The sequence below is a fragment of the Syngnathoides biaculeatus genome, chromosome 2, assembly GCF_019802595.1.
Source record: "Syngnathoides biaculeatus isolate LvHL_M chromosome 2, ASM1980259v1, whole genome shotgun sequence".
Lineage (NCBI taxonomy): Eukaryota > Metazoa > Chordata > Actinopteri > Syngnathiformes > Syngnathidae > Syngnathoides > Syngnathoides biaculeatus.
Genome location: NC_084641.1, coordinates 30,022,668 through 30,050,449, shown reverse-complemented (window position 1 = coordinate 30,050,449; position 27,782 = coordinate 30,022,668). Strand labels below are relative to the sequence as shown.

Genomic DNA, 27,782 nt, shown 5'->3' with positions numbered 1-27,782 from the left:
CGACCGCGAGTCAGAGCAAAAGTTAACCTCGCAGACTCGATCCGAATGTTTTACGTTTCTGGACGGCCTCAGGAGGAAAGAACGTATCGCGCCGCCTTCCAAAATATTTCACTAGCGGATGTGATGTGCTCGTCTCACCCGGATTTACGTCCGGACCGCTTCTTCGGTTTCACACGTCGAATGTCGCCTCGGGACTCGTGTCAGTGCGGCCGATTACAAGATGAACAACGAACTGGTTTGCTCTAAGCTGGATTTATTGGGGGCGCAGTCCTCAACCCGGCCTGATGACCTGTTGCTGACTTGCGCCTCGGTGAAAAAGAGGACCGGGGGTTGCTCTTACATTAAATTCCACAACGCCTACAAGTAAACATTCACAAGACCCCTCCCCCGATAACGCTAACATCCCTTCAACGGTGTGACCCGTAGGATATATGCGCTACGTCACGTGACCAAACCAGGAAAATTGGTCAGCTGACTTCCTGTGTATGCTACGCTAACGAGCGTGAAACTCAAATTTAGTTTTTTTTTTTTTTTCTTCTAATGTTGGGGTCTTCAGACAAGAGTTATGTAACTTAAATTTGACGTTAATTAACTTTTGTCCAAAAAATCCGCCATGAAGGAAACTAGAAAAATAGAGCAGGTTCCTCTTTGAACTAGCATGTCATCAAACCAGGATAGTAGTTATTTATTTATACAAAGACACAAACAAATGTTTGATATCAAATGCAGTATTATTACGTTTTGTGTTCAATCCAAATCATTGTGGATGTTTAAAGTTCTTACAGTTGCTTTGTCGTGGCGAGCAGGGAGGAAGCGCTTTGACCCGTTTTGCCCAATGTGCAAGTGGGCTGTGCGCACGTCGGATTCAGAAGCTTCCTAGTTGCAGTGTCAGGAAGAAAGTAGTAGTATTTGCATGAAAAAAAACACACACTGTATGTATTTTGTTTGGCGACAATCAAAAGGGATGGCGGCACAGTGGTGCATCTGGTAAAGTGTTGGCCTCACAGTTCCGAGGTCCTGGGTTCAATCCCGGACCGGCCTGTGTGGCTTTTCTCCGGGTGGGCGCACCGGTTTCCTCACACATCCCCAAAAACATGCGATATTGATTGAAAACTCTAAATTGCCTCTAGGTGGGATTGTGAGCGCGGCTGTTTGTCTCGATGGGCCCTGCTGGCGACCAGTTCAGGGTGTACCCCGCCTGCTGCCCACTGATAGCTGGCATTGCCTCCAGCGCTCCCCGTGACCCTCGTGAGGATAAGCGGCAAAGAAGATGGATGGAAGAAGTAGCGATATTGTGAGAATTAAATTCTTTTTTTTCAAAGATAGTCATATTATTATCAGATTAAAGTCACTGTTTATTCCAAGAAGAGAAGTCATATTTTCAATAAATTTTGAAAATGTGACGGTGCCTTGAGGTAGCGTGGGAGTTACATTTGTTGCGTGACCGAGCTTGTAACGGAAAACACAAAAATACTCCAATCCGTCCCCATTGAAATAAATGGAAAGTGAAAATAGGTCTGTGTGATATTGGGCAGTATTTGATATATTAAATAAAACACAATTGACATCAGTATAAGGGAAGTGTTTGTGCCACCTTTCTTTGCTTTGCAGTTCTCAGTAAGGTGCAGTTACATTGTAAAGAGGCTGAAGAATATACAATAAGCCCGTGAGCACCGTTATTTTGTCTGCCTACGTTTGCTGCTGCACCATTTGTGCTCAAAAAGCCATCGTTCAGAGGGTTCGAACGGCGTGACTGCGATGCTCCACATTGTCGAGTCTACAACAACACCGGCGGCCCCGGTTTTGGGACCCCCCGCCCTCGAGTTTTCCCGTATCTCTCTCCAGGGACACCAGCTCACGCTTGATCACTCGATGAGAGTGCGCCGATTGAATGAAAAGCTTCTTTTAGTTTTCATTTTTTCTTGACACAAATGAACCAGTTCATCAAGTCCATCTACTTTTTTCCAAGCTAAAAAGCAGACAACGCACACGGTTTGTGCTGTGCAAAAATGAGGCGTGAACCACGTGCGCGTCTGTTATGCATATATAACTTTTATCCGTCATAACGGATCAGTCAGTGTCGTGTTTTTTTTGTTGTTTTTTTTTTTTTTGTTTTTTGCACGTTTGTTTCATATACAACAGAACGTAAAAGAAAACAAGAAAGCCTCCAAAACCAAATGAATAGTAAAGCCAGTGTTGCCCTGGTTTCTCCTACAATGTTCTTACTTTATGCATAACAAGTTACTGCCATTTGAAAGTACATAACTTGATTACAATATTAATATCTCGATCTTCAATTATTGCAGTACTTTTGTCCGACCTTTGCATTCCAATCGCTAAAGTGAACAACACCAACAAGTCTGACGTTTATCACGTAGATAACTTTGAACAAGATTCAAATCGGAAAAGGGCAGACGACATATGATAGTCATCTTAAGATGAATACATACTTTCAAATGAAAGTAACTTGAAAAAAAATATGGCTTTAAAGATAAAAATACACTAAAATCTAAACAGAAGTTCTGCTGGGGAAAAAAATGGAAACTTGAAGTCCATTCTGGCGGCACGGTGGCTCAGCGGGTGAAGCGTTGGCCTCTCAGTTCTGAGGACCCAGGTTTGATCCCGTGTGCCACAGCCTGTGTGGAGTTTGCATGTTCTCCCTGTGCCTGCGTGGCTTTTCTCCGGGGTGGGCACTCCGCTTTCCTCCCACGTCCCGAAAAACACGCAACGTTAATTGGACACTCTCAATTGCCCGTAGGTGTCATTGTGAGTGCGGCTGTCGTTTGTCTCCATGTGCCCTGCCATTGGCTGGCGGCCAGTTCAGGGTGTAACCCCGCCTCCTGCCCATTGACAGCCGGGACACCCTCCGGCGCTCCCCTCGTGAGGATAAGCGGCTTGGTGCATCTCTGCTTTTTTCTCCAAGATGTGGTTCTGTCGGCTTTGTCAAGCCACCATCGGAAAGGTTTGCTGCCGACTGCGAAGCGGCTGGGATGAGAATCAGCAAGTTTAAATATGAGATCATACCTTTCTTTTTATTTACTCACGTGCTCTTATTTTGAAAGTTAAACACCGAGATTGGTCTGAAAAGCAAAGGGGCTTTTATTCCCAGCCACATTTTTGTGATTTTTTTTTTTTTGTGCCACAGCAAAGGTCGAGCGACTCAGTTTGAACTGCCGACGACTCGCACGCCGGAACGCGGTCACGCATCGCCGTCGTCATGCTTGGCAGCAAAACTATGCGAATTCAATTGCGCACGTGGAGCGTTTGTGCGATGCCGCGCCAGTCCTGACTCACGACATTGCGAGCATTCCGTGCTGCGCGCGTTTTGCAGCGCCAGCGAGCCGAGGTGGGAATCGACGAGCAAATGTGACGCGTGGAGCGGCTCAGGGTTCAAAGTGCATCAGGCGAACTGCTCAAATCGAGGCAAACGGCTCTTTGTTTTCGTAAAATTATCATTTGCATTTCAAACGACTCCAAATTGCTCTCCGGACCGTTTTTATGTCCCAAAAGTATTTTCCGTCAAGTGGTTCTGTTGTCATACCAGAGATGAATTCCTCGTGTCTTTTTTTTTTTTTTTACATACTTTGCAAATCAAGATGATTCTGATGCTGATATTATCAAAATGCCGAGTCATCTGTATCATTGTTTCACATTCTGTACTCGTCGAAGGGTTTTGACCCCACATCCAAATTTCTCTCGTTGTTTCATGCATTTCACTCTCATTCAAGTAAAAAAAAAAAAAAAAAATCATAGAATCAAAACTTGTGTGAATGCAGTAAAGCAGCCATCTTGGGCACAATACACTCGTGACATTCTTCTGCAACGCTGATGAGATACTCTCCGGAAAGTTCTTCCCGACTCTGTAGCGGACGTTCCCGTCAACGTGTGGCTTTGCTTTTTCTCTTTCGGCCGGTTCAGTGCAAACTACTTTGATGGCGTCGAAGTCTAAAATGTACGATTTTTTTTTTTTTTTTTTTCCCACTTTTGGGTTTCTCCACCACTTTTGTTTATTTTTGGAAAATATCAACCCGTGCATTTTGAGTTGTAGTTGAAAAACAGTGAGAACACTGAGGGTGTGGTAAAACTTTGTAAAAGCGATGCATCGGTTTTACCTCGTTAAATCAATTCCAGGTGAAAAAACGCGCAAGAGAAAGTTCGGGCGCCCTCGTCGCAAATTGAGCTGCTGCGCCACCTGTGGCCACAGCGCCCTCTGCTGCGTGAGAGCAGCCGTTACCGCTTCCGTTGTTGCGAGGGAGGGTTTTGAGGGCCATTGTGGACCGCGGCAGTGGTTTCGGTTTACAGTCGTGGATTTAAAAAACACACAAGGAGCAGCAGTCCTGGAAACACCGCTCGAGCAGATGGTCGCAGTTATTTCAGGGTGACCCGGCCCACAGGCGCCGACCCCCCCACAACAACCATCCGGTCAGCCCACTGTTACTACATGTGCAAAGGACAGATCAGGAACACACTTATAGGTGCAGCAGGTAAGGCAAGAAACTCCGTAGCATTTGATGAGATGGCATTTGATACGATAAATATTCCTCCAAACTACTACATTTTCAAATTTATCACACATCAGACGTGTAAATTCTGCTGGTTTGTAAAACTCGTCCGTTCATTTCCAGGGTGGACCGGACCTTCTCCAAGGCAAGACGAGCATGGTGAGTTCTTCTGTTTTTCTAATCTTATGTCACTCGATGCCTTAGGGCAAAGTTTCCCAACTTTTTATTGAGCCAGAGCGCATATTGTATTTTGCATAAAAAAAAAACAAAAAAAAAAAACACACCACCACCAAATTAAAAACATCATTAAAAGTTCAAAACACGTTAGCTATGAATCTTCTGCCACATCCAACGGAAGAGCATTAAAATGTTCCGCCCGTCACTATACGTGGTTGGCATGGATACGGGAGGTAAACAAAGATAGCAACCATCAATCCATCCATTTTCTTTGCCGCTTATCCTCGCAAGGGTCGCGGGGAGGGATGGAGTCTGTCCCAGCTGTCAATGGGAAGGAGGCGGGCTAGACCCTGAACTGGTTGCCAGTCAATCGCAGGGCGCATGAAGACCAACAGACGCACTCAGAATGACACCTCGGGGCAATTTCGAGTGTCCAATCAACGTTGCGTGTTTTTGGAATGTGGGAGGAAACCCGAGTGGCAGGAGAAAACCCACAAAGGCACGGGGAGAACATGCAAACTCCACACGGGTGGGGAGGGATCGAAGCCAGGTCCTCAGAACCGTGAGGCCAACGCTTTACCGGCTGAGTCACTGAGACGCCCAGATGGTAAGCAATTCTGTGAAATTGAATCATTTCTGGTTGCGAGTCCATTTTGACCGATGAAGCTGGCAAAATGTCAAGGAGGGCGCCGAGCGCGAGGAAGATGAATGAAAGCCCCGAAACATCTCGCCCAACCGCCTTTGCTCACTGAATCATCATTGCGACCAAACCCGAGCTTTCCCAATATTCAAAGTCGCGACACTCAGTTGTGGGCTCCGTGTCATGAGCAGGGCTTCATCTTTGACACCTGTCACCGGTCACAGCTGTTTGGCATGATTAGACCAAGTATTTAAGTTGGAGTTTTGTCAGTGGCATTGGCCAGTTCATTGCTTTGGGTTCGTGAGTATGCTTCACCTGATCCCGGGTCACTCCGCTACTTGGCTTCAAAGCCATCGATCCCCGTTTCTCGTTTTTTTTGGATCCTGCTTTCTTGGACCGTGTAATTGTGCATCTCTTTAGGTAGGAATAAAAGCCGCTGAACATTATTCCCTTGCCTGGGAGTCCCGCATTTCGGTCCACCTCCGCGCCGCTGGCACTCTGTGCTTTCCTCTTTCTTCCCTTTCTCCCCAAGAACCCGCCTCCCGCCTCTCCGTCTTTGCCTTTGAGCCACAGTAACCGAATTACCGACCCTGGTGGCGGACGTCGTCGACCGTGACCACGGCTGCTCTGGGGCGGGATTCTTGGGATGAACGCTCATATTTGTTTTGCAAAGTTTTGAATCAAATGGCCTTCTCGGCGCAGCGCTCGGCATTTTTCCCGGTTTGGGACCGGCCTACAGATTGCACTGGCTTGTACCCACTACTGTATTTTGATACTGCATATACAGTGTGGATATAGTAGCTCGCTTCCCACATTGTGATACAAGCCAAACTGCATCGAGCAGCCAAAGTTCTCCCCCTGGCAAGCGAAGGCAGCATCAGGAAGTTGACAAATGGAGACGATCGTTTCCTTGCAGCGTCATTAAGCCCAATTAAATCCCATTCAAAAGCTTCCACATGTTCCAAAATCCATCTTAACTTTTTTAAACGTTAGACAGGGATGTGGCTCGAAACGAGAAAGTAAGGAAAAGGTCGGAGTCACCTTTACAAATCAAACGTGCGAACTGCTCCGACGTCAAACGCATCTTTCATTCCATTTCTCTATTTTTCTGTATTTAAAATAACTTTATTTGCTCATTCCAACATTGTGCATGACATTTTTTTTCAGGATATGCAGAGATGCATCCGCTGGAATGCTAATTACTATTTTGGAACGGCGTTATGTTTTGAAGTGCAGGTTTCCAGACAGGGATAAAGTTTCAAAGTGGGCTTTGGAGCCGGGGTTAATGTTACAAGTCAGGTGTTGGGTTTGCAGTTAGGCTTTTAAATGAGGGTTTCAAACCCTGCTTGGAGTGTCAAGTTAGCGTTTGAAAGTGGGATTTCAAAGTTAGGGACAAGTTTTTCACTCGTGGTTCTCAGCCAGCGTTTCAAGTACAGTACGGTTCTAGCTGTGGTTAGGGTTCTGAACAAGGGTTAGCGATTAAAACCAGGAGACGGCTTGGACTGAAACTTTCAGGATCGGGTTCTAACCAATGGTTACTGTTTGAATTAAGATTTCAAGCAATTTGTTCCGGTCTGTCACGCTTTACTTTTGTTTGTCTTTGGGTTTATTGTTGGTTTTCCAGGCAGTTCTGCGTTGTTCTGGGACCGACACAACATCTGGATTAGGCTCTAAAGACAGGAATTTGGTTTCAAACTCAAGTTGAGGTCTCCGTGTAGGCTTCAAACCACGGTCAGCGTTTGAATTTGTCGGGCACTCAAGGACACGCTGATGGTGTTGTTACGCAAACGAGATATGGATTTATCTTTTTAATCAAGGGTGGCTAACCCACAATGAACGTCACGGATGGCCTCATCCAAAGAGCTCGTGTTGTGCCAATATTCTAAAAGGGATCGACCCGTGCGTCGTTTAGAACTCTCACACACGCTCTAGCCGATAGCGTTGCAACCATCTATTCATTTATAGTTTCTTTTTATTACGAGGCTCTCAATTTACCAGTCGGACTTACGTACCTCCCTTCACCGGTGGGCTCGAGCTGTGGGTCGTGACCGAAAGAACAAGATCCCGGATACAAGCGGTCGAAATGAATTTTCCCCACGTAGGTTGTCCGGGCTCTCCCTTGGAGGACGGGCGAGAAGCTCGGTCATCCGGGAGGGGGCTCGGTGTCCTCCGCATTGAGAGGAGCCAGATGAGGCGGCTGGGACAGCTGATTCGGACGCCTCCCTGGTGAGGTGTTCCGGGCATGTCCCACCGGGAAAAAGACGCGGGACACCGCGTCTCTCAGCTGGCCTATCAGTTCAGGGTCCAGCCCGCCTCTTGCCCCAAATCTGACGGGATAGTGATCCATTTTGGAGCATTTCTCCCGAGTCCGCAGGCATAATTAAAGTTTTATCCTCCGAGAGCACGATGCCCTCACCGTCTGTGCACATTTCCCCTCATGGCGCAGTGCTACAAGGTTTTTGTGAGCACAGAGGCTCATCTAATCTAATCTGACCGAATCTGCATTCCTAATGTCAGGAAGTGCTTGTCTTTCAAATTGTGCACTTGATTAAATGTTAAACGGTCATTGCGGGCCAACCATTGATCTTGCCCTCACCGTGGAAGGTGGAATATACCGAATTGGTTGCGATCATGTCTAGCTGAGACCACCCGGACGTAGCGGAAAATGGATGAGTTGATCTGTCGGACCCCCTCTGCCCCCGCCCCCCAACACACACGCACACAAAGTGCACGCCGCCTCGTTGCCCCTGGAGCATGACGGATTATCGCGGCCGGCTGTCCGTTGCGTAACTCCCGACTCGTTCTTTCAATTTGCTGGACGTGAGCTCCATGTCGGGCGGTGCCGCTCATCCGCGTGGGATTGCGCTGCTAGCGAAGACCAATTCAAGGCAGATGCTCTTTTCGACATCACTCAGAAAAGAAAGAGAAACCAGCCGAGGATCTTTTTTCGCAGAAATGATTTGTTGTTCCTCAAAAAGACTCGAATCCGCGCACCAGGTACCACCCTTAAAAAAAACTGCTCCGGTTTTTTTGGGGTTTTTTTGCCGCAAAGTATACGCAGCGCACTGCGGGGACCTTTTCATCGTGACGTCGTGTTTGCTCAAGAGTTCTGGTACTAAGAAACTCTAGTATCGTGTCATTTGACAATTGCAGAGAAAACGGAATCGTTAGCGAACGCGGATTTTAGCATTCTTCTCCGCTGCTGTAAGTTTGAATTCGTGACGCGTCAGCCGCAACGTCAGTGGAATTGCGTCCAAGGGAGGTGACACGGCGGCTGTAATTTGCATTTCAACAGGTGCGCCGGTTGAAAAGTAGAATTCAGATGTAATCAAGGTGATCATGGAGGTACTGGCTTGTGACTTTTCTGTTGCTCGCTTCGATGGTGAAATGACTAGCATGCTATCTGTTAGCATGATGTTTTGATTCTGTGACCCGGAAGTGCTGAGACATTTGCAAAATATCAGAGAGACGCCAGGCAAACCGTTTGTGAACTGGAGATTTACACGACAGATATTTCCCGAGAGTCTCGAATGCCGAAGTCTTTCGTTGCACTCTTCATTTGGCTGCTCTTCATTTCCCGTTTTACAAATTGCTCTCCATCGGGCTTTCCACCGCGAGTAGCTCGAGATGTTAATTTTGAAAAAAAAAAAAGAAGTCGGGACCTCTCTGAATGTTCTCACCTCCTCTTTTTTGATTCCTGTGACACGGGATGAACGGTGGCTCTGGAACTGACCATGTCACGTTCTTCTTCTTTTGAACGTTAATAGTTGAAGCCATCATTGTTTCATCTTTTACAACCGACAGTTCACCAAGTCAATCAATGACCATGAAGTCCACCCTCCAAATAGGAGATCCTGGCTTTGCCGTGTCAACAGTTGTGCAGAACAAATGTTTCACTTTCTCTTTGCTCGGCGCGGGTTGGCTTCGGCATTCCGACGCCGGCCTATTTTAAGACTCTTTGGTGTTTTCGCCTTCATTCACGGTTGAAGCGCGCTGTGTCAGAAATCTGGATGAGAGAATACGTGTGAATGAAAAACACTACAGAACGCGCAAATGGGGGGTTATGGCCCGTCGTGATTCTTGGCGGAAGCGTGATTTGGGAATCGTTATGTGGTGTGAGGACGGGGAACGGATGGATCACTGAGTGATTAATCTTGATGAAAAGTCCAACCTGCCGCGACGGAGTCCGAGGCCGCCGCGACGTGGGCCTGCGCTCGCGATGACTCCAATGACTTAAGAACCGCTGCAGACTCGCCTGCTCGCTAAGATCCCGTCCGATAAGACCCAGAACCACATTGGGATCTCACGTGCGCACGCGTCTCCGCAAAGCCGCGTGTCGGCTCGCCTCGTCGAGGGGAAGTGCAAAGTGTCAAGGGCGCTCGGACCACATATGGAAGCCGAGTGGCGAGCGAGCCCCGGATTCAGACCGCCCACAAATCCACCTGCCGTCAATGTCTTACCCCACCACAGCAACTTGTCAGAAGGATGACGCAGCAAGGAAACATTTAAGGGTTATTTTTTATCACACTTATCGCCCCACCCCCATCCTCATCACTACTCGTCAACTGTCAAGTGAAGCATCCTCTGCTTCTCGAAAAGAAAAGACAAAAAAAAGTCTTTTCCATCTGCTTTTATTTTTGAATATATATCAAGGCAGAAAAAATGAAGTCAAAATACTCCGTTTCTGCGTTTTCAAACAATTTCTCATGTAGATATACAATTGAAACCAAAAGTTTACATACATGATATAAAGGGACACACCTTTTTCCCTCACTGTCTGAAAAGAAATCAGACTCAACTTTTCCCGTTTTAGGTTAATTAGCATGACCACAATTATTTCTGGGGAATCTCAAAGCAACACATCTTGTGAATATGATGAGTGTGTCACAATCCACAGTGGAACAAATATCGTACAAACATGGGCTAAAAGGCCACTCTGCCAGGAAGTTTCCAAAATATACACCGTGACAAAGACTTTTCATTTCTGGAGACATGTTCTGTGGTCCGACAAAACTAAAATTGAAGTGTTTAACCATCACCATAAACGAGTTTTCTACGTTTTGAGAGGAGAAACCCGAGAACACCATCCCAACTGTGAAATCGAGGTGTGGCAGGCAGCACAGTTTTATGTTTTTTTTTTGCGGGGGGAGGGACTGGTGCTCTTCACAAAATAGGAATGAACATCGTGTGGAAATGCTGACGCAACGTTTCCAGACATCCGCCAGGAAGTTTAAGCCCAGGCGCAGATGGGTCTTCCAAACGGACAATAACCCAAAGCATACCGCACAACTGGTCGCAATCTGGCTAAAGAATATCAAAGTCAACGTTTCGCACTGACAATCATAAAGCCCTAATCTTAATCCTATTAAAAATTTCTGGGCAAGTGCAAGCAAAGATGGCCGACCAACTTGGCTCGGTTACACAGGTTCCGCCAGGAGAAATGTGCCAAAATTCATGCCAAATATTGTGAGAAGCTATGTTGCAATCAACAACAGTTGGAAAACCCATTCCCCTTGATTTCTGACTCCAAAACCGGCTCATAAATTCCACGTCGTTTTTATGGTTTTTGGTCCTAACGGCCCGCCGAGGGAAACCATATCTAAAATTTGCCCCTCGTCAAAAACGAGTTTTGACACCCCTTTCTACAGAGACTTTCAACTGGCGTCAGCATGACTCACTTCATGGTTTTGTCTGTGGCGGTTTTTGGGAACCGGTCTCCGAATCTGCTTTGGAGCACGTCAGCCGAGAGGTGGCAGGCGACTTTGTCGCCGGGCGTCGCACGTGCAGCCTCCCGTGATGACGATGATGATACTTGTCGTAAAAAGCATCGCATCTTTGACTTGACTTGGCTTTCTAGTGCCTTGCCAAAGTCGTGAAAGAGAAAGCGAGGTGAGAGGTCGGCGGGGGGGGGGGGGGGGGGTCACCGGGTGTTGGGCGGGCGAGGGGAGCGACCGCGGCCCAATCTGAGGTGGTTAATGCGGTGTGGAATTTTGCGGCGGAGGGGCCAGCTGGAGGGGATTTACTGAGGGTGGATGCGCTTAATTCCTGGCCCGATGTCTCCCATCGACCGTACCAAATTCAACAAGCGCTTTCTGTTGCTCTTTCTGAAATGCCCCCCCCCACCCCCCCCAGACTCCGATCGGATGGATCCATTTGTTTTCAACGTCGTCCCCGTGTGGAAATCACATGTCACAAGCGTGACGTTGGGTCGAAATCCGTCTTCTCTTATCGGATGACAGACTTTGAACAAGTGTCGACGTTTGCTGCGAGCATTATGAACCTTCATATTTGTGAACGGGGTGGGATTATCATCCAAAACCTCCCTCGCATAATCCAAAATGCCAAACAGATGTCTACCACGTCAAACTGTTGGCGACAAAAGCTTTGGAGAGCGAGCAGATTATTGCTTGTTTTCACTGCTGCATATTATGATGTAATCCCCAGTTAGCATACTTCAAGTATTTGCACATGCATACACAAACACACGCATATGCGGTCATATATTCTTCATCCTCAGCGTAGATGGACTCATACAGTATTAAAGCTGGGGAGTGAAGATGAGCAAAAATGAGACTTGTCCACGTGCAATCCTTACTGCCCCCAGGTGGCCAAAGTGGGCACACCGGGAAAGCCATTTTTTAAATTAATCATCATTCCGTTACTGTACATTTTTAAAGGGCCACTGTCATGAAATGCATGTTTTTTAGTATGTTATTCGTGAAAAAAAGGCAGCCGCAATGGACCCTTGCGTTTTTTCACCACACAACATGATTTTGACGAAAATGACTGTTTGTAACTCCCGACGTGAAAATCCTCATGAGGGATGTGATGTACAAGGCAGTACCGCACTCAAGCGGTCTCGTCTGTTTCTACTAGTTTTACCTGCTGGAAGGTAGCTCGTTGTTCCTCAGTGTTAGCCAAAATCCTGGCTCGTTGTATTGCTGGATATTGCTCGAACACTCGGTAGGATGGATTCCTTCTTCATACTTTTCCAAAAGACCCGGTTTGTCGTGAAAAATGGATTGGACGGGTGCAAAGGACGAGAGCTTCGGGGGTTCCAGATGACAGGTAGGTTTGTATACAGCTACTAAAAAAAAAAATAGTTTGGGGGGCAGGGGGAACGTAATCCTGTCAGAATGTCGCAAAAGATCTGCGCACCTAAATCAGGGGTGCAAAATGTGTCGAGGTACACGTCAGCGCCAAGGACGACTTCTGATGAGCCGCCGCCGAAGCTGTGCCTCCTCCGCCGCGATCACGGCTTCGGCCGGGTGGCTCATTCTGGCGGCGAGCCGGGGTGGCTCATCACGGTTTGGCCTTGGCGTCGTTGTTGCTCTTGGGCGGTTTTTTTTTTAATCACCGTCCTGCAGAGGTGGATCGGACCGGGGAGGCGGTTTGGCCGCGACGTCGTTGTCGCTCGCGGGCGGGGTTGTTTTTATCACCGTCATGCGGAGGTGGATCGGACCGGGAAGTGGTTTGGCCGCAAATCGTCTAAATATGGCTCGTAACGACAGGCTAATATCGCCCCGGTCACTTCACTCGGTTGTGAGATGTTCTCCTCTTCGAAAAAAGCTTCCGTGTCTGAAGGGGCGTGTCCCATAGTAGGCGCCACAGCGTGTTTTCATTGGCCAATGTCGCAGTGTGACGTCACGGACAGAAGATGCAGCCAATGTGGCGACGAATGAGACTTCCGCAACTTTGCGCATGGATGACGCTCTCTCCGCTCGGATTTATTTTTTCGTCTAGACATTGAAGTGAATAATGTTTTATGTGTTTTTCATGACAATATCTATTTTAGAATGCTTATAGGGATGACACTTGAGCTTTAAAGGGAAGTGGAAATTGACCAAGTCATTTATGTGCACCTGCTACTGATAATGTTGAAATCCACTGGAAGTAACGCTAGGTGGCAGCGCTTCTTGAAACGTCGTATTCAAGTACAGAATGACTTTTAGGAGACCTTTTAACATCGTCACGTCTCGAAAGCAGGTGTCCTACCCAATCCCGCGTGAATTATACAAAAATGTCACTTAATTCCCTAAGAATACAGCGACAAGCGTACCATCCTTTTACTCAGGTCCGACATAGACTGTAATTTCCGGCCTGTAAGCCGCAACTTTTTTCCACACGCTTTTAACCCTGCGGTTTATGCGGTGATGCGGTTAATTGCCGCATTTTTTTCTAACGGCCGTAAAGGGGGCACTCGAGCGGAAAAGGTAAGAGTGAGACCGGTGGAATACGTGTGCCGAGGAAGTGGCTTTTACCGGTTAGCGCCGTGCTCGCGTGTTGCTGCAGTGTCTCAGTCATTTTTTTAAAAAAAAAAAAGCACCCTTCAAGTCGTATTTCAATACTTCACAGTCTGGTGACCCGTAACCACGTGAAAGGAGATAACAACTGCTTTAGAGCAATTCCAAAAAAAAAAAAAAAAAAAAAAGAACTTATTGTGCAAGTCACAATATTCGAAAACACACGCGTGCGTTTTGCCCTCCCATCATTTGGCGGATGTGGTTGCCACGGCAACAGCCCTAGCCGACCGGCAGAGGCGAACCCCGTCAGTTTAATCAGGCCGTGAGCGGCAGAGTTCACCCGATACTTGAAAGGAACACGGTGGGGTGGGGGGGGGCCTCCGGCTTTGTTTTAAGACTTGTGGCGGATGCTCGTGAGGACCGCACGCTGGGAGCAGACAAAGAGGGAGGAAGAATGCATATGCGAGCATGAGAGATCGAGTGGGAGGACGCGGAGAGAGAAAAGAGAGAGAGAGAGAGAGAGAGAGAGAGAGAGGGAGGAGGGAGCGAAGTGAGAGATGCTTCACTTCCCCGGCATCAGCATCAGCATCAGTCTGACGGGCCGAGCCAGGCCGGCAGGTGGACGGCGGAAGGGAGCCGAAGGCGGCAGCGTGAGGGACGCAAAGGAAGGGCGGCTGCGGCGCTGAGACGCCGAATCATCTCGCACGCTTCCCGGCGGGCTTTCCACGCCGCGGGTAAGTTTGGCTGCTTCGCTCGCTCTCGCGCGCACACACGCAGGACGTCAAGCGCAACCCGACGGACGCCATGCTGGAACTTCCTCGTGCGTTATGTAATCCGTTGCGTCGTCGGGCGTGCTGGGCCGAGGGAGGCTTGGAGATGTGTGTGGCGGACTGCGCAACAGCGGCCGATCCGTCCTTTACTTTTCACGCGATGGGCGTCTTAAATGCGTGACAGATGAGATGGGGACACAGTCTGTGTGTGTCCCCCCCCCCCCCCCCCCACGCGATCGTCCTCGAGCTCCAAACGTGGAGCTTTTGCTCTGCAGTTCATTCCGTGGACAGAGTGCGCAGCGTTGCGCAATCGGTCGGCGGTGGCGTACAACTGCTCCGCATCTCGCCGAGAGCGGATTTTTCATATTTTTGAACGCGATCCATCACATTAGGGACAGCTTTCAGCGGGCATGCGGCGCCGTCGCGTACGTCACTGCGGACCACGGGATGCAATTTCTGAATGGCGTGAAACCGAGTGAGTTGGTGGAGGAGGAGGAAAATGTGTACCGGAAACCATTTTTTCAGTTTGGAATGGGTTTTTTTTGAAAATACGGGAAAAGTCAGCAATTTTGGGGAACGTGGGGAAAGAGTTCCTCAGCGCTTCTAAGTGAGTTCATCTGAATGTTGAATGGATTACCTTGAATGGCTTTTCAATTACCCAGATGAACGCGTTGATTTTGGACCGGGTGGGGAAAGAACAAAACAAAACCGAAAAACAAAAACAAAACATTTTTGTGCGTAGAGCAGTGGTCTTCAAATTGTGGGGCTTGGGGTGAATTGTTGCAGGCCCCTTTCACATTATTGCTGAAAAAAAGTCATGGGGGTGGGGACGAAAAATGTAACCCCCCCCCCACCACCCCAAAAAAAGGAGTGGCGGTTGGGGGGGTTGGTGCCCCATCAAGTTTGCGAATCGCTGGTGTACCAGCAACCTAACCACAGAATACTTCTGTCGATCAACGTTCAGCACATTTTTGGATCGTTTTCTTCCATTGTAGACAGAAATAGACTCTATCGCGTTGGTATCGCCCCTAGGACAAAATCAATACACCAATATCATATCATTGGTTGCCCTCAAACGTCACACTGTTAAAACTGGATGGACATTAATTTTTTTTAATGGAATTTCTTTTTTATTTTTTTTTTATTTTATCTGACTGCATGATCGGTCAAAACCGCGCACAAAGGATTTCATAATTTATTTATTCCATTCCGGCGGCAGCGTGGATCAGCTGGTAAAGCGTCGGCCTCACAGTTCTGAGCACCCGGGTTCGATCCTGGCCCTGCCTGTGTGGAGTTTGCATGTTCTCCCCGTGCTTGCGTGGCTTTTCTCCGGGTGGGCAGTCCGGTTTCCTCCCACATCCCCAAAAACAGGCAACATTCATTGGACGCTCTAAAATTGCCCCTAGGCGTGATCTCGAGTGCGGCTGTCTGTCTCTATGTGCCCTGCGGTTGGCTGGCAACCAGTTCAGGGCGTACACTGCCTCTTGCCCGATGACAGGTGGCCCTTGTGAGGATAAGCGGCAAAGAAAATGGATGCAGGGATTTAGAAAGTCCGACTTGAACCAAATTGTACAATTGTTTGTTTTTGGACCCCTTTTTGCACCGCTCCTCGATTTTGTTGCGGCTGTTTGGTGTGATCTGGCATGCCGCGAGGACACTCGAGTCCTGAGTTTTTCTTGGACTTGGCTTGGTAGCCCGCTCTCAATTTGTACGTACGAAGCAGAACTCGCACTTGTTGTCCGCCGGCCTGCTGCCGGTTGAAGCTTCACGCCGCTCGGTCACTTGCGTTCTGAGGAGCAGCGCGACTAAATTCTTTTGGACCCGTCCAAAGTACTTAGAAGGAGTTCTTTTACGGGATCCCCATTGTGGCTCACGGACTTATTGAAAGTGCAGGACTGTGGAGTCTTTTTGTCAGCGCCTGAAGCTTTCGTCCATTTTCGACTGTTGGTCACGCGCATTCGGTTACGCGGATCCACTTGAGCAATAATTCAAATTCCAGCTGTGCGTGAACCCGACGACTTGGGCGGTTCCAGGTCCACGCCGGTGGACCCGCGTCGCGCGTTTGGATCAATGGAAGAAACTGTGCAAACTGTCCTCTCGTCAGCGTCGACGGAGCTTCGGCTATCGATCGCCGTCTCCGTCGTGCTGGATATTGAAAATTAGAGCAGAGGATGCGCGCTTGCTCTATTCTTGCGATCGGGGGGGGGTGAGACGGCGAATGTTATGTGCCGCGAGGACTTTGGAGAACGTCCCTCTCTGCTGTGTCCATATCTTATTTAGACATTTACACGATGCAATAGATTAGGGTCACCCGTGTGTTAATGAGCAAAAAAAAAAAAAAAATAATAAATAAAATTAGATTAGCTGCAAGAGAAAAATTACAATCCAGATTGTTCCAGTTGATGCCTTTTTTTTTTTCATCTTTACCATCATGCATTTTTGACATGATAAGAATATGAATTTGAGGATGCTTGCTTTGTGTGATGGAAAAAAAAAAAGGTGAAAAGATCAATGAATGGTGAATGGTGGTTGGGGGCATCGAGGTCATAATTTCTTTACATACAGTGAAGAAAATATGTATTTGAACCCCCTGCTATATTGCAAGTTTTCCCACTTAAAAATCACGGAGCGGCTCTGAAGTTTTCATCGTAGGTGCGTGTCCACTGCGAGAGAAATCATCTCAAAAGAAAAATCCAGAAATAACAATGCATGATTTTTTGTGTTCAAATACTTCTTTGCAGCTGTATCACACAAATAAATCGTTAAAAAAAACCATACATTGGGATATCTGGATTTTTCTTTTGAGATGATCTCTCTCGCAGTGGACACGCACCTACGATGAAAACTTCAGAGCCGCTCCGTGATTTTTAAGTGGGAAAACTTGCAATATAGCAGGGGGTTCAAATACATATTTTCTTCACTGTACACGGACGAACAAATAAAGTGCATGGATACTTCATGGAGAGTGTCGTTTGCCTAGCGATTGTTGTCTTACATCTCGTTCCCGTCGTAGGAAAGAGGATGGGAGTGAGCCGAGACTTTGTGCCGCACTAGCGCCTCAGCAGTTGCGGCCGAAGGTCCCGTTCGGCGCCGCGGCAAGCCGCAAGGTACGTGGCCCTTACGCGCCCACAGAAACAAGACACCCAAATGAAGACTTTTTTTTTTTTTTTTAAAGAGATAGACCGACGCCTCGGTTCTCGACCACAATCCGTTCCAGAAGGTGGTTCGAGAAGTGATTTGTTCGAAAACCCAATCGATATTTCCCATTACAGTTAATGGAAAAAGAAATAATGTGTTCAAGAACCGAGGCTTTACTGTACTCTCTGTCATTTGCTAGACTTCTTTTTTTTTTTTTTTTTTTTTTTTGCTTTAACTTGTTAGCGCAAACGTATCCAAAACTGGATGGTGGCAACCAACTCAGTTCAACTGCATTCACAATAAGCCGATTTTGAAAAATAGTAAATAATTCATCATAAAATAAGTTTCAAAGAGTTTAAGGCCACACCAAGTTTGTTTATTGTTGAACTAAACATAGAGCAAAGAAAATAAATTGAAACAGTGCCTAGGGAAAGTCCGCTTATGTATTTTAATACCATCAAACGATGCTACCGGTTAGCATTGTTAGTTGTTGTTCTGGATGCTACAGATATTTGAAAACAAACATGGAGCATGGAAATTTAGGTGGATAAAACAACAACACTTCCAGGCACGTATTCTCGATCCTCTATGAATGACGACGTGCAAAGATCTCAAGATGGCGCCTCAATAAGGTGCTCCCTAGTATTGTCTATGTTTTTTTTCATTCATCTCCGGACTTACACGCAAAAGGGAAGACATCAGGGAGTCTACCGTGGTTTGTCGGTCGCTAACCAGCGGCTGGCAATTTTTGGGAATAATACAACAACACTTCCAGGCACGTATTCTCGATCCTCTATGAATGACGACGTGCAAAGATCTCAAGATGGCGCCTCAATAAGGTGCTCCCTAGTATTGTCTATGTTTTTTTTCATTCATCTCCGGACTTACACGCAAAAGGGAAGACATCAGGGAGTCTACCGTGGTTTGTCGGTCGCTAACCAGCGGCTGGCAATTTTTGGGAATAATACAACAACACTTCCAGGCACGTATTCTCGATCCTCTATGAATGACGACGTGCAAAGATCTCAAGATGGCGCCTCAATAAGGTGCTCCCTAGTATTGTCTATGTTTTTTTTCTTTCATCTCCGGACTTACACGCAAAAGGGAAGACATCAGGGAGTCTACCGTGGTTTGTCGGTCGCTAACCAGCGGCTGGCAATTTTTGGGAATAATACAACAACACTTCCAGGCACGTATTCTCGATCCTCTATGAATGACGACGTGCAAAGATCTCAAGATGGCGCCTCAATAAGGTGCTCCCTAGTATTGTCTATGTTTTTTTTTCATTCATCTCCGGACTTACACGCAAAAGGGAAGACATCAGGGAGTCTACCGTGGTTTGTCGGTCGCTAACCAGCGGCTGGCAATTTTTGGGAGCGGCGAGAGCGAAGAGAAAGAGCTCGAGCGGCGTCCGCGCTGATTAAAAGAGGATGTGGCGGCGCTGGCGTTGGACTGCTTTCGTAAGGCCCCGCCAAGTTGGGAAAGGGGCTTACGCCACAGACGTGATCGAAGGGACGGGGATTAAAAGAGAATTTGGAACAACTTGTTCCACATTTCTGATGACGTTGACGTGCTTCGTGCCATCTGTAGGCTCCTCTGACGGTTAATTCGACGTTAGGGGAAAGATTTTTCTTTGTTTGTTTGTTTGCTGTCCGGAGTCTACAGACGGGATCATCATTTGGCCTCCATTTTCTCAAGCGATCCTGAGTTTGTTCCAATTAATTGCGTTGCAGTGTTTTCCAACCCGGAAGCAGCTGGCGGTGGTTTCTCCGGTCGGGGGCGACTCGGTACTAAACTGGACTTACGAGCTTTTTTTTCTTTTTTTTTTTGGTCTTGAGATACGAAGCAAAATTTGAAACGTGCTTGTTTTTTTGTAGCCTTCACCGAGCTGAACTGAAGCGTTTATTTTGCCCCGAGCACGGCTGCTCAGTGCAGCGCAATTCCCGTGCGGATCCCAGTTTCTTCACGCGTCTTAACCTTTTCTGGAACTGGTTTAAAACCCTTCATACCGGTCTGGGTCCATTCTGGGTCTGATCCTGATGTCTGGAAAACAAAACACGGAAAGCCACCACGCAGTTAACCGAGCCTTGATGCAAAAACTGTTTGGAGCGCTGTTTAATTGTGATGTTTGGATCTTTAGGGCCGTGCTGTTCGTATCGTGGACCTTCTCTCATGTAGCAGAAGAGTATTTACTAATTTTTTAATAATAATGACGCAACTTCCAGCTCTCTGCAGAGAGCATCCATTTTTGGGTTCTCGGCATCTCTCTCGAGCTTCCTGGACATCTTGAGAGCGCCAAAGAACTGGCGATACAATACAAATGGAGTCGCTTAAGTTTTTATTATGGGGGGGCTGAGTCCAGGGGCACAATTGTGTCACTGGTTGCTGTTTTAGCCACGCCCCCAAAATCTGGAAAACTATTACAGGAATAATCTTTCACAGGTAAAAAAATATTTCGTTTGTCGAATGTTCTGTAATAAAGGCGCATGCAATAGCAAATGTTGTGAAAAATAGTAGATCTCATGAAAATCAGTGAGAAATAAGTAAATTATGGGACATTCCGGCATCGCAGTTCTGAGGACCCGCGTTCGATGCCCGCCCCCCCCACCACCCGATGACGGCGGATAAAAACTAAAAACTAAACTGCGCACGGTCCCCTTTCACGCGGTAATTTGGCTTCAACTTCCGGTCATGGCAAAACATTTCTTTGGGTACGATTTCACATGAAATTTGACATGCTTTTGGCAGCCATACAATAGTACATTATGAAACATAATCGCAGCGAATCGAATTGGAATATGTTAAGTTTCCCTTTTTCGGGGGTCAATATGATCAATTCTTGCTGCGCTGTTAGATGTCAGTACCGTGCAGGCGGTCGCAAAGAAGTAACTTTTCACCGGTAAGTGTGTTGCAGTTTCACATTCAATATTAAATTATTATAATAATGAATGTGGAAAATATATCATTACAATATTTTGAAGGTCGGTACCTACTATAACATATGTTTTTGTCAATGTATCTTTTAAACCTTAATGGGCATGCTGCAAATGTTTAATATCTCTATATAGGGATCCAAAACATCCCGAGTATTTAGATTTATTGCATCGTTTTCCAAAACAATGTGTGTATTATTTACCATGCTTTTTACCCTGACCGGAAGTCAGACCCCGTTGACCATGCCGGAACCACTGTCGGACGCAGAGTGCGAAGTCTAGTTTTTATTCTACGTCTTTGGGCCCGCCTGTGCGTAGTTTGCACGTTGTCCCCGTATCTGTGTGGCTTTTCTCCAGGTGATCCGGCTTCGTCCCAAAAACACGCAACATTCATTGGCGTCTCTAAATTGCCCTGAGGTGCGATTTTTTTTAATTTTTTTTTTTTTTTTGTGCGACTGTTGTTTGTTTCCATGCGCCCTGCGATTGGCTGACAACCAGTTCAGGGTGGATGGATGGATGAATTATTGAGGCCACAGAGCAAAGCGTTAGGAGCATCGACCACTGATCTATAAAAAAAAAAAAAAAAAAAAAACATATCTAGCGGTGTGTTGATTGGCTGAAGCCAGTTGGCCGCCATCTTGGTACTCCCAAAACGTGTGGAGGACACGGCTTACACTTTGGATTATAGTGGGGTTTTTCCTCAAAATTTGGCATTTAGAATTCAAACCGGTCGTGTGAGCTTGACATTTTTTCAGTTCTGGTAACATGAAGCATTTTTAATTCGACTTTGTAAGCCAAAAAAGGCAAAGTGCAAAAGAAAGACATAGAACACCGTGACTAGCAAGAAACGTTGCATGTTCCCTCGGGCCCGATTTCCGTGACATGTTAACTTTTCCCAAACTACGCTCTGAAGCACTGTCATCATAACATAGCAAAAACTAAGCATTTTTTGTCATAAAAATAATAAATTTTATGTCAATCAGTTCGATACATTTTTGGAAATAAGGACTCGCATTCTTCATTTGTTGTCTCTGCGACGTCCTTTTTCAGACAGAAAATTTCAACTTGTTTCCTCATATTTGAAAATTAAATTCAATTTGCAGAGTTCTGTGTTATGAAATTCATCAAAAAAGTTTCACCGAAAACGTGTTTTCTTGCTTATGAATTGATGACGTTTTTGCCAAAAAACGTGTGCCTGTAAAGGTGAAGCAGAGAGTGAACAGTCAACAACAACAACAACCGTGAACAAAACTTTGTTCAAGTGAATGAAGCTCATAAGAAAAAAAAAAACAAAAAACCTTGACAGACAAACTTTAACAGTGTCAAAGTAAATCTTTCTAACTTAGCACGAAACTGGCGACTAACGGTGCACAGGCCGGCACGCTTGTTTTGGGAGGATCAAGATGGCGGACTTCACTTTTGACCTGCACACGTTGGAAAGGTCAACGTTGCCATCAATGAAAAAAAAAAAAAAACCCAAGCAAAACAAAAAACTCAACATGACTGAAAGTGCGAGAAATTTGCAGTGTTGCTTGGCGTGCAGAAACCCAAAAAAAAAAAAAAAAAAAAAAATGGGTGTATATAAGCATTAGGTCCCGGGCCTACTATTTACTTTACAAGTTGTTTGAAGAGGAACTGATGCCTTAAGACCGGAGCAGTTGCCGGTGTCAAAGGTTTTACGGGGACGGGCAACTCCACCTCTGGCGTCGACGGAGCCGCGACTTGCTGGCTTCAGTCCGGCGGTGGGCCTCGCCGTGCCAAAAGCGGTTCCGGTGGGACGCCAACTTGGACTAAATGATTAAACCCATTTGGATCTACGAGAATGTCTGATGTGACGCGTGAGCTGGGACCGCTCGTGGCCTCGTCGATTTCATTGCAGCATCTTTGAAGAAATATGGCAAAGAATCACAATATCTCGTCTGCAACGGTGACTCGGGCGCACTGGAACAAACCCAGACGCGTAAGTATTTTTTATTTTCAAGCATTTAACTAGGCAAAACTAAATGAGCGGCGTGCGCTTTCCCATCTCACGTCAGCTTTTATTTACCTTCGGAGTTTTGGGGCAGACGGTTGTTTGCGCATGGCGGAGGACTTCAGGTGTACATTAGTCGCGCTGAAAGCGAGCACACAATCGCTCTGTACACAAAGCTTTTCGCCGGCTTCGCTCCACGCGCACTTGTCGGCACGTGCGTGTGGACATTTTGGATGCAGACTTTCTGCTTTTGCCTCGTTTGGCAAATGTCACCAGGACGACATGCAGACGAACGTCGCTCGGAGCTTTTGAGGGATAACCATAGCTTCGGGCAACAGGCATTGGAACACAAACGGTGGGGCAAAACACACAGAAAGATACGAGAACAAGACTCTGAGGCATATGTTCTTTATCCTCTGTGAAGAACAACTGCCGTAAAAGTGGCTAATTGACCTTAGTTGTGACGTTTCAGTGTATTATACATCTTTATCTCTTAAATACATACCTAGCCACACACGGAGGTGCACAATATCCACTGATTTGATGCCCCCCCCAAAAAAAATTAAATGTGGGAAACTATAGCTTCATTCTTTACATTCTATCGAATTATGTGATGAATAGTTTTTGTATTAAAATACTATGAAGTGCTATTTTTATGGTTAATAACAGGTTCCAAAAATATTTACGCTTTTTACTTGGTATAGGCGGCGGCACGGTGGATCAAGCTGGAAAGCTTTGGCCTCACAGTTCTAAGGTCCCGGGTTCGATCCCAGACCCGCCTGTGTGGAGTTTGCATGTTCTCCCCGTGCATGCCTGTGTGGGTTTCCTCCAGGCGGGCACTCCGGTTTCCTCCCACATCCCCCCAAAAAATTGGACACTCTAAATTGCCCCTAGGTGTGATTGTGAGAGCGACCGCTTGTCTCTATGTGCCCTGCGATTGGCCGGCAACCACTTCAGGGTGTACCCCACCTCCTGCCTGTTGACAGCCGGGATAGGCTGCAGCACTCCCCGTGACCCTCGTGAGGATAAGCGGCTAAGAAAATGGATGGATGGATGGATACTTGTAGGCTGAAATGGATTCGTTTCAATGGGGAAGGCCCGATTGCAATCTTCGACATCATCGAGGTTCCAAAGCGATCTGCGGTTTTCACGATTTGAGCACACAAAGAACCCAACGGAGGCAAATTCTAGACGTGTGCGCACACAGCCAGGCAGAACCGGCCCGGCAGCGCCAAAGCTTTGATTAGGCGTGAACGCGAAAGCTAATTGACGTGGGGCGCTCAAAACATTTTCTTTTGCTCTCTCCAGACTGCCGACCTATTTGAAATGATTGAAAAGATGCAGGTAAGGCGATGCGCCACTCGCTACATTTTTTTCATTTTTAATCGTGGCAGCGACTAACACGGCATCGAAGTGGCTCCTCTCTACCCCCGGCTTGGGTTGCTGTTGCTCCAGAGTTTAAATTAATGTAGGATGCTTTATTAATATTGTGTATCACTGAACAGGAATCTTTTTAATCTGCAATTGTAAGACAACCCCCCCACCCCCCCCCCAATCTGGCTCATGACAAATATGTTTTTTTTTAAACAGAGTTCATACTTTTCCGCGGCTGTGTGTCATCATTTCGTATGTCAGTGCATTGTCAAATAATGAAATGGACTACTTGTGTGGTCTGCGACCAGTTCGGGCTGTGCCCCGCCCCTTGCCCCATTTGGCCGCTGGGATAGGCTCCAGCACTCTGCGCGACCCTTGTGAGGATAAGCGGCTAGGAAAATGGATAGATGGATACCTGTTTGGTCATTTTTTATATCTGGCGTCACTTAAGATATTTCAGAGAGGCGGACCTCTTTATGATGACGTAATGAGAGTCTGAGAAAATATGAATCGTAAGTCAAGCAGTTTCACTTAAAAACAACAAATGTATCATCTGGAAAAATTGTTTTCAAGATAATTTAGGACATTTTTGATGTGTGGAATCCAAATATCACCTTGGTTTTGCTTATTCAGGTCAACATTTTGGATACATGTTTTTGTGACCTGGTCCAGTTGGCTTTAGAACAAAGACCAGGTTCTGCTTATTGGTACTTGCAGTACTTTTTGCAATGTCTCCACTGGTAGTTGGAACCGATTGTACGTTTAAGGATAAACACGGCCACCGGTGGTTTTTTATTCAACAAATGGCAACAAAAACAAAAACCTGCCGTTTCCGAGAACCGGACCGGCAAACGCTTTAGCCAGTCCACCGCCGGCCAACTCTGCGCCCGCTGGAAGTCTCACACGCATTCAGTCACAGATATACGGTAGTTCTGCGGACAGGATGTTCGTAGTTGACGTTGTGATATGCAGTCAGGGCAAGGATCAGGCGGGGGAACAATTAAAGATGGCGGCACGTACCGGAAAGGAGAGGAATGAAGATTAGCTGAAGCAAAAACGGAATATATGTGCGAGTGAGGCTCCACGGAGAAGAGATGGCGAGGGTGGACGACTTCAAATTCTTGGGAAGTGAAGAAACTGATCCAAGCGGGGTGGTACAGTTGGCGGAAGGTGTCTGGTGTTTTATGTGACAGAAGAGTCTCCGCTAGGATGAAGGGCAAAGTTTATAAAACGTTGGTGAGGCCGGCCTGAGCAGGTTGGATACGATTAGAAACGAGCTCATTAGAGGGAAAGGTTCGAGACTGCAGACTTGGATGGTTTGGACACGTCCAGAGGCCAGAGAGTGAGTCAATTGGTAGGAGGGTGACGAGGATGGAGCTGTCAAGGAAGAGTGATGGTGGATGGATGTTGTGAGGGTTGGGGTGTTAGCCGGAAAGATGCACGAGATAGGCTCAGATGGAAAAAGATGGCTCGCTGTGGCGACCCCTAATCGGGACAAGCCGAAAGCAAAAGAAGAAGAAGAAGCTATCATGCGTGACGCCTTAAAACAAAGAAAGTCGCCACTTCCCGGATTGTCTTTCTGAAGGAAAACCCCCCACGGGAACGAAGATGACTGTTTGCATTTCCGACGTGGCCCTTTTGTTAACGTTCCGGCCGTTGGATGTGCGTTTCCGCCAGTTGCGGCAGATGCTTCAGGCGGGGAGGGCGTCGCTTATTTCGTGCTGGTTTTCGTGCTGCGAGCCTCGCTGGCCGCGCTCGCTTCACGCGCTAACAAACTCCCAAACGTTTGCCCTTTGGCATCCTTTCTCTCGATGCTTCTTTGCGTCCCGGCTTTGCATTCTTGGAGAAAACCACCTCGTGTTTTTGTTCCTGTTTAATGAGAAATGACTGGTCGCCCGTCTGTTTTTTTTTCTCCCTCGTCTCGCAGGGGAGCAGGATGGACGAGCAGCGGTGCACCTTTCCGCCCCCGCTCAAGGTACGACCCCCCCCCCGACGCGGACGGCGGGATATTCATCATACCGCCCGGACGTTACATGAACTACGTCGAGTCTTATTTTTCACACAGCTGTTGCAATTTGTTGTCATTTAGTCGGATGCGACCCTAGCGAAAATATTGCTAACCTGCACGTTGACAAGTTTCTCAGTGACATCAGCAAAATGAATCATGCATACCGTACTATACTTGAGTACAGGGGTGCCTTGAAAGTTTCATTCGTTCCGTGCTTGCAACTCAAATAACTCGTGCCGGATGGTAAACGAATGAACATGTCAATCAGTTCTGACCCCCCCCCCCCCCAACCCGCCACGTAAAAAAAAAATTAAATACATGAGATTTTTGTCATAGTTTCTTTTAAAGAAGAACACCACTATATGTACCGTAATTCCCGGCTTACAGGGCGCACCTGATTATAAGCCTCACCCATTAAATTTGTCAGGGAAATACCATTTGGTACATACATAAGCCACAAGTCCCCACATTGAAACACGACATATTTACAAAGAAAAACGGTACACGGTTTTCAAAGTTTTAATAACTTAGCTTTATTTAACATAGCAACAACACGTTAGCACAAACAAGCGAACTTTCTTTCGGCTTGTCCCGTTAGGGGTCCACAGCGTGTCATCTCAGACCGACCCTCATATTTGTTTGGCACAGTTTTTACGCCGGATGGCGTTCCTGACGCAACCCCTCAGCATACCAGTAAAAAAAAAAAAAAAAAAAATAGCAGCGACCGTAGCAACACGGTAGCACAGCGCTAACTTAAGACAAAAAAACAAAACATACCTAAATCACTGAAACGCGGCAGCAACATGCTAGCGTGGCGCTAATGCTATCACGGCGCTAACAGGGCCAGTTAGAAAAAAAAACATACCGGTAAAAATTAGTGAGACACGGCAGCGACACGCTAGCACAGCGCTAACGCTAACATTGCCGGTAAAAAAAAACAAACATACCGGTAAAAGTCACTTCCTCAGCACATATATTCCACCGGTGTCACTCTTACACACAGCAGCAACATGCTAGCAAGGCGCTAACAGGGCCAGTTAGAAAAAAAATGTACCGGTAAAAATTAGTGAGACACGGCAGTAACACAGCAGCAACACGCTAGCACAGCGCTAACGCTAACAGGGCCAGTTAGAAAAAAAAACATACTGGTAAAAATCACTGAGACACGACAGTAACACAGCAGCAACCCGCTAGCACAGCGCTAATGCTAACAGGGCCGGTTAAAAAAAAAAACATACCGGTAAAAGTCACTTCCTCAGCACATATATTCCTCCGGTGTCACTCTTACATTTTACGTTCTTGTGACCCCTTGCGGCCGTTAGAAAAAAAATGTGCAAGTTAGCCGTATGACCGCATAAGCCGCAGCGTTGAAAGCTCGTGAAAAAAGTCGCGGTTTATAGGATGGAAATTACGGTAATCAATTCTGGATTTTTGCTGGTTTATCTGGATTATGAACCATTGATGACAAACGCAGGTTGTACTTTCAGACCGAGGAGGACTACATTCCCTACCCAAGTGTCCACGAGGTAGGGTCCATCACTTGCAAGCGTATGATTCATTTTTTTTGTGTGTGTGTGTGTGGGTTACTGTACTTATGATTACAAGCGTTCATTTTGCGTTTTAGCTAAAAAACAACAACAAAATTTTGTGACAGGTTTTGGGAAGGAAAAGCCCCTTTCCGCTCATCCTTCTGCCGCAGTTTGGCGGTTACTGGATTGAGGGGACAAACCACGAGCTGGGCGGTACTCTGGACTCACCGGAGCCGCTGCAGACTTTATCCCCGGACAGCCGCGCCAAGCTGGAATGCAACACCACAGCGACGCTCTACCGCAAACACTTTCTGGCAAAGGTTCGTCACTCGTGTTATCGTTTGACCTTTTTTTCACTCGTGGGGTTAACATTATGCATCCGTTGGATGGAGTTGCATTAAAGGCTCAGTATCGATCCATATATAAGGCGCACCTTCAACGAATCGGCCATTTTAAGACTTTTTTTCCGTATATAAGGCGCACCGGATTATAAGGC

The 27,782-nt window shown here is 46.8% G+C and overlaps 1 protein-coding gene across 1 annotated transcript in view; it reads left to right on the top strand.

The window, feature by feature from the left end:
- Positions 1-4,321: 4,321 nt before the first annotated feature.
- Positions 4,322-27,782, top strand: part of LOC133514673 (rap1 GTPase-activating protein 1-like) — a 47,014-nt gene continuing 23,553 nt past the window's right edge. Inside the window, exons 1-7 of the mRNA XM_061846511.1 lie at positions 4,322-4,484; positions 4,626-4,661; positions 17,346-17,439; positions 23,684-23,719; positions 25,677-25,724; positions 27,245-27,283; positions 27,412-27,606. Of these exons, the coding sequence (XP_061702495.1) occupies positions 23,702-23,719; positions 25,677-25,724; positions 27,245-27,283; positions 27,412-27,606 (300 nt within the window). The 5' untranslated portion in view covers positions 4,322-4,484; positions 4,626-4,661; positions 17,346-17,439; positions 23,684-23,701. The remainder of the gene's footprint in view (positions 4,485-4,625; positions 4,662-17,345; positions 17,440-23,683; positions 23,720-25,676; positions 25,725-27,244; positions 27,284-27,411; positions 27,607-27,782) is intronic.